Genomic DNA, 7098 nt, shown 5'->3' with positions numbered 1-7098 from the left:
CGGTGCCGGGGTGCAGTGCGCATGCCTGGAAGCGCGGCCGTGAGGGGCCCGGCGGGAGCGGGAGGTGAGCTGAGGGGTCCCCGGGGATTGGGGGGGGTGAGGGCAGCTGAAGGGGACCCCGGGGATTGGTGGGGGTGAGGGCAGCTGAAGGGGACCCCGGGGATTGGGGGGCGTGAGGGCAGCTGAGGGAGACCCCGGGGATTGGGGGGGTGAGGGCAGCTGAGGGGTCCCCGGGGACTAGGGGGCGTGAGGGCAGCTGAGAGGGACCCCGGGGATTGGGGGGCGTGAGGGCAGCTGAAGGGGACCTCGGGGATTGGGGGGCGTGAGGGCAACTGAGAGAGACCCCGGGGATTAGGGGGTTGAGGGCAGATGAAGGGGACCCCGGGGATTGGGGGGGGTGAGGGCAGCTGAAGGGGACCCCGGGGATCGAGGGGGGGTGAGGGCAGCTGAGGGGGGTCGAGGGGTGTGAGGGCAGCACAGGGGGGCCCAGGGAGGGAAGGGGGGTGTTGGAGATCCTGCTGTAGGCTTCCTTTATGGGGTGCTGGGGGTACCCCTCATTAAGAGGGGTGGGTCATGGGTCCTGCCCTGGAGTTCCCTATTGATGGGGAGCTGGGTTAGGAGTGCTATAGGGTGCCCTATTAATGGGGGATAGGGTTAGGAGTGCTATGGGATGTCCTATTGAGAGAGGGCTGGGTTAGGGGTACCCTATTGATGAGGTGCAGATCTAGGGGTGCTGCGGGGTGCCCTATTGATGGGGGGCTGGATTAGAGGTGCTATAGGATGCCCTATAGATAGAGGGCTGGGTTAGGGGTGCTCTAAGATGCCCTATTGATGGGGGCTGGCTTAGGGGTGCTATAGGATGCCCTATTGATGGGGGCTGGCTTAGGGGTGCTATAGGATGCCCTATTGATGGGGTCTGGGTTAGGGGTGCTATAGGATGCCCTATTGATGGGGTCTGGGTTAGGGGTGCTACAGGATGCCCTATTGATGGGGGCTGGCTTAGGGGTGCCCTATTGCTACGCGCCTATTGCTGCGCGCCGCCCTCCGCTCGCCCTGCGCCCCCCTGCGCCTGCTCTGCCGCGACTTCCACGCCGAGGAGCTCTCCGTCTCCACCGTCGTCTCCCTGCTGGACTCCCTGGAGCCTGCTGCCGTCCGCAGAGTTGTTTTACGCTTCAACAACCTGGGGCTGGCGGGGCTGTGCGCAGTGCTGCCTTACCTCGGCCGCTTCCCCGCGCTGCGCAGCCTCAAGCTGCCCTACAGCAACGTGGACATGTGCCACCCGGCCCCCGGGCACGGACGCCGGCATCCGCTGCTTGGCCGCTCACCTCCGGGCCCTGCCTGCCCTCAAGGAACTCGATTTGTACTCCTCCAGGCTTTCTGGGAGACTCAGGCAGCTCCTGGGGTAAGCTGCCCGCTGGGGGAGGGACCCCAAAACCTTCACACGCTGCAGCGGGAGGGAATGTGGGGGGGGGGGGGGGTGGCATTGGGGCATCACCCACACCCTGTGGGGGCAGATTTAAGAGGGGATGGAGTCCCACAGTAGCTCTGCACTACCTCAGGGGGTGGTCTCAGGGGGTTTTGGGGAGAGGGTTTGGAAGGTTTGGCATTTGCCCTGTGAGCAAAGATTTAAGAGGGGATGGAGTCCCACAGCAGCTCTGCCTCGGCTCAGGGGGCTGGTCTCAGGGGGTTTTCGGGGGAAGGTTTGGCATTTGCCCCATGGCAAAGATTTAAGAGGAGATGGGAGTCCCACAGCAGCTGTGACTCACCTCAGGGGGCTGGTCTCAGGGGGTTTTCGGGGGGAAGGTTTGGCATTTGCCCTGTGGGCAAAGATTTAAGAGGAGATGGAATCCCGCAGCAGCTGTGCCTCACTTCAGGGGGCTGGTCTCAGGGGGTTTTGGGGGGGCTCAGGGTGTTTTGGGGGGAAGGTTTGGAAGGTTTGGCATTTGCCCCATTGGCAAAGATTTAAGAGGGGATGGAGTCCCACAGCAGCTCTGCCTCGGCTCAGGGGAGGCATAAAAGAGGGGTTTGGGGTGCCTGAAGATGTTTTGGGCAGCCTCAGGGTGTTTTGGGGTTGGGGTTTGGCATTGGGGAACTGTCTACACCCTGTGGGCAAAGATTTAAGAGGGGATGGAGTCCCACAGCAGCTCTGCCTTGGCTCAGGGGGTTTTAGGGGAGTTGCCCAGTTTGGCACTGTGCAACTGTCTACACTTATGAGGAGATGGAGTCCCAGAGCAGCTCTGCCTCAGCTCAGGGGGCTGGTCTCAGGAGGTTTGGGGATACCTCACGGGGGTTGGGGGAGACTTTGGGGGAGCTGAGGGATTTTGGGGGATCCTGGGGGTGGAATTTGGGCAGCCTCAGGGTTTTAGGGGTCTGTGGCTGGTTTGGGGAGGGCCTCAGGGGATTTGGAGGTGGGGGAGCCTCGTGGTGGTTTGGGGGTGCTTTGGGGGTTCCCCACTCACTCTGCCACCCCACCCTGTCCTCCCAGCGAGCTGCAGACTCCCCTGGAGAGTCTGGCGCTGGCCTTCTGCTGCCTGCTCCCGTCCGACCTCATCTTCCTGTCCTCGAGCCTCCACGCGCCCTCCCTGCTCCAGCTGGACCTGAGCAGCCACAACCTCACGTCCCCCAGACTCCTGCAACCCTTGCGGACGCTGCTGGAAGCCGCTTCGTGCTCGCTGCTGCAGCTGGAGCTGCTGGAGTGTCAGCTGGGGGACGCGGAGCTGGAGCTGCTGCTGCCGGCGCTGCGCCGCTGCCGCCGCCTGCGCTGCCTCGGTCTCCTCGGCACCCCCCTGAGCGCGGCGGCGCTGGGCGGCCTGGCCCGGCCCTGCGCGGCCCTGCCCGACCTGCGCCTCGTGGGCTACTCGCAGCCGCCGCGGGGCTCCGGCCACCACACCCCCACGCAGGGGGAGGAGGGTTTCCCGGCGGAGCTGTGCCGGCTGCTGGCGAGCGCGGGTAGAGCAGACGCCGTGTGGGCGACCAGCCTCCAGCGCTACGGAGCCATCGACTACTTCAGCTTGTAGCATCCCCCCCCCAGGGAAGCTTCACCTCGGGGCGCTGTGCCGGGCTCTGGGCTGTGCCACTCGGTTATGGTGAGTTCATTAAAGCCAACCCCACCTTGCCCGATTAACCCAAGTCCTCCTGGGATGCTTGGCAGGAGGAAGTGGCAGAGCTCAGCGGAGGGGATGGAGCTCTTCTGCTTTTAATGGACCAAGGAGAGAGCTGGCTGCTGTTCTGGCACACAGGGCACTGACCAGAGAATCATTACAGATGGAAAAGCCCTTTGAGCTGCTGGAGTCCAACCCTGACCCCACAGTGCCACAGCCACCACTGAGCCACGGCCCTCAAGCACCTCAGCCCCATGGCTCTGGGACCCCTCCAGGGCTGGGCACTCCCCCAGCTCCCTGGGCAGCCTGGCACAGGGGCTGACACCCCTCTCAGGGAAACAGTTCTGCCTCAGCTCCTTCTTGTTGCTAGGAGTTGGATTAAGCTGCACTGGGACCTGCTCCAGCGCAGTGTGGGGACCCACTGGGACCTGTTGCAGCACGCCTGGCCCACATCCTGCTCTTGCCTCTGGATTTCCCTTTGTGAGAATTGGGGCCTGAGTGGGGAAGCACTGGAGTGTGCCTGGGCTGGGGTCCCCTGGGGTGCAGGCACTGGGAGGGTCATGTTGCACATGGTGGGGATCTCTGGACACTGACCCAAGCAGCAGAGCAGAGCAGACTTCTCATCCCACCTGGTGTGAAGGTGGCTTCAGTCTTGCAAGTGGCATCAGGTTCAGTAATTCCCTGTCATCAATCCATCCTCCATTGCAGTGGAGGTGGTGGGTTTCTTCCAGCACGCTTGGCCAGAGAAGCTTTTTATCCACCCACTCCCTTGTCTCTTGGCCTCCTCAGGAAAGTGATGTTGGAAGAAGTCACATCCTCGTGGGGCTTCTGTCTTACCTGCTGTGCCTGGCTGAGATTTCTCTCAGCTCCTCTTGACAGCACTGGCAGAAGACGACAGGGTCACATCTTTCCACTGGATGCAGGTGGCTCTTTCCCCGTACTGACAGGAGAAATTGAAGAGCGCCCAGGAGGAGATGAACTGTCTGCACCTCACTGCCTTTGTCCTTGGAAGACCCACAGCTTCCAGGGTGGGCCTTCGAGGCATTTCCAGATCTGCAGCACTGCCTGATGCCAACCGCTGCCGTCTTTCACAGCCCAGAGCACTGGCACAGTGTTTCTCTGTCTCTGCTGTATCACCTTTGAAGCTGTGCTATTCTGGCTTCCTGTGAGCCCTGGAGCAGCCTGGTTTTTTCCCTATAGCTCAATTCAAGCAGCCCCTCTGGTCCAGGAGATGTTCAGAACAGGCTGAAATGCATTAGCATGGCCTGACACTGGTGTGAACTGGCCCTCCACGTTAGCCCTTAATCCAGTTAGGGGATCAGAACAGAAGGCTTGCAGTAGCCCACGTGGCTCTGCCAGCAGCTGCATCCCAGGATATGCTCATGTGCCCATGCTGGGCATGTTGTCATCAGGCAGGTGTGTGTTTTTGTGCTGCTCAAAAATGCCCCCAAATGGGAAAATGCAACCAGTTTACAGGGCAGCCTCACCTGTACCCAAGGGTACACTTTGTGGGGGGGGGCATTGTTCCACTGTGGAGGTGAATAGGTCTTTATTTTCAGGCTAATGTTGCAGGTAGTGGTGAGAGGGCTGTGGTTGCCTTGGGAGCAGTGCCAGGCAGGACTCCCTTGCAGGGTCTGCCCAGCAGCAGCTCTCAGGCATACCCAGGTAGTCATCAGCCCTCTGACGAGCTGCTCAGTGACGTCCTATGTTTGCCCTGTCACTGGAGAGCTGGAGGAAAGCCCACCTAGGACCATGGTGGAATGCAAGTACCTGCTGCTTCTTTTGGAGGCCAGTGTCTGGCCTACTTCCAGCTCTCCTGAGAGCAGAAGGGAAATGAAGTCCCTTTGGGGATCAGGGTGGCTCCTCAGCTGGGATTTTGCCTTTCCCATCGACTGAAGGGTCCTGTGATCCCCAGCAGGAGCCAAGTAGGTTGCAGATGGGTTCCCACCAGTGACTCCAGCCTGACGACTGGGACAGAGTTTTTCCCTGCTCTGTGGGGAAGCTGCAGAAGTTAAATGGGAAATGCTGAGATAAGTTAGGGCTTTGTCTCAAACCCCAACATTCTGGGCTGAGAGAGCCTACTCACAAAAACCACCAGTGTAGCAGTTTGTCCTGTTTATACATGGCAGCAGCACAATAAGCAATATCTTATTGGTAGAAATAATGAATCTAAACACTTTTTTTTCTCCCTTAGCCACTTAGAATGAGCTGTAGTGTGACACTCTGGTATCTGGTAAAAAGAAAACCAAAGAACCCAAAACCAATCTAGAAAAGTACCTTTTCTCCTTTTTTTTCTAATCTAAGCCCAGCATGAGCACACTTTTTAGTATTTTTGGAAAGCTGTTTGCAGGTGTCAGCAACTTAAACACAGAGCTGGTATTAACCTTTGGGGGCAAGAGAAGGGGAGCAGGTTTAAATATAGCTCCTGGGAAATAAGCATTGAAATAGCTTCCAGGATTAGTTTTACCCCTGCTTTTCTGCCTGGGATTTGCCTAAAAATACAAAAAAGATAAACATTCAACAGCAGAGGCCAGAGCCATGGGCAGGCTGTGCAGATGAGAAGTTGTTTCCCCCAGGAATGGCCCCACAGCATCCTCACGTTGCTCTGTCTCTCTTACCATCCCTGCGGTAAGCCTGTGGTGGGTTCTCACATGGTGATGCAGCCTGGGGTGCCTCTTGCACCCCCCAGCCCTGTTAGTGTATGCACAGATCCCCCAACCTCACTCCAGCAGCCCTGGGGAAGCAGATGAGCTGATGCTTCTTCAGTTCCTCCCTGCATACTTTGGTGGCTTTTCCTCCTGCTTGTAGAACTCAGGAGAGCCTCCCAGCTCAGTGAGATGTAAACACAGTGAGCAAAATCACACTGGAGCCCTTCATAACCATTTTTCCCCCCAGGTTGTTTGCTTTCTATTCCTAACAGCGAGGCATGCTGAAGGGCCAGAGGAGTTTGGTCCTTTCTCCAAAAGCACGGTTCCTCAAAGATGAATCCAGCCCAGGGCTGTCTCTCTTTACAAGTGACTCATCAATATGACCAAACTGGAAGAGCAAGCAGCTGAGGTCTGAAGTGATGGGCTGACACAAATACCCCAGCAAGGACATGGGTGGAACAGAGAGAGGTCTCTGTGCCCCTCTGTCTTCCCAGCTGAGGAGTCACCACCAACCATTAAATAACAGATGACTAACTCTTGCGCCTTTTGGCTGCAAGGAGATGTGGTGTTCTCTGTAGGAAAACATTCATTAGATATTGACAGCACAGCAGTTATCACCACCACCTGATTAAGGCAGTAGTAAAGATGGATAAAGTGGATCAGGGTCAGGTCAATTAAAATCAGCCCAAGCCTTATTTCCAAGGCTTTGCAATAACACATGCAACAAATGTGTTATGTGGTGCTGGTGTTGGCACTCCTGGAAAGAGCTGAGTCTGCAGCACACATAGATTCGCTAAGCAGAAATAAACCATAAAAAAAATCCCTTACTGCACCATTCCCAGTCAATGGGGCCAGTTCAGCTCCACTGGCCTCGTTCTGACCTTTGCTAACAACACTCCTCCAGGCACAAAATTGCCCATGTGCTATTTTTTACCTTGTAATTTCCTTTAATCTCAAATAAGAGCTCCAGGTGACCTCTGTCCTCTCAGTGTAGCTGACACACCGAGCGGGACAGTGCCCACAAAGACTGTTAGGAAGCACCACGTGTTCACACTTTTATGCTTTGAACCAGACTTCAGACCTCAGATCTGTGATGTTGTGGGACATTGTCCGGGCAAAATAGGTATTTTCCAAGTGGCTGCTAAGGAAGACATTGGTGTGGAAGTGAAGCAATCCATGTGAGCCAGAGCTCACCTTGCCCAGGGGCAGTTTCACACCGGTTGCTAATTTGCACGCTCAAACCTTTGATTTCTGCCCAGACTGTCTGTGCACACCCAGGGAAGTGTTACCCAAATTAAGTGCTTGCAAAGCTTTGAGAGCCTTAAACAACCTCAGCTTTTGGTGACTCA

At 57.2% G+C, this 7098-nt stretch overlaps 1 protein-coding gene across 2 annotated transcripts in view; it reads left to right on the top strand.

The window, feature by feature from the left end:
• Positions 1 to 1185: 1185 nt before the first annotated feature.
• The window catches only part of ADA (adenosine deaminase), a 29986-nt gene continuing 24073 nt past the window's right edge, over positions 1186 to 7098 (top strand). Inside the window, exon 1 of one of the 2 annotated variants that reach the window (XM_062009176.1) lies at positions 1186 to 1402. In XM_062009176.1, the coding sequence (XP_061865160.1) occupies positions 1271 to 1402 (132 nt within the window). In that variant the 5' untranslated portion in view covers positions 1186 to 1270. Of the gene's footprint in view, positions 1403 to 2998; positions 3087 to 7098 lie in introns of those variants that run through there. The other variant, XM_062009178.1, reaches the window with a different exon arrangement.

Source organism: Colius striatus, chromosome 16 (genome assembly GCF_028858725.1).
Source record: "Colius striatus isolate bColStr4 chromosome 16, bColStr4.1.hap1, whole genome shotgun sequence".
Lineage (NCBI taxonomy): Eukaryota > Metazoa > Chordata > Aves > Coliiformes > Coliidae > Colius > Colius striatus.
This window is presented reverse-complemented; position numbering and strand designations above follow the sequence as displayed.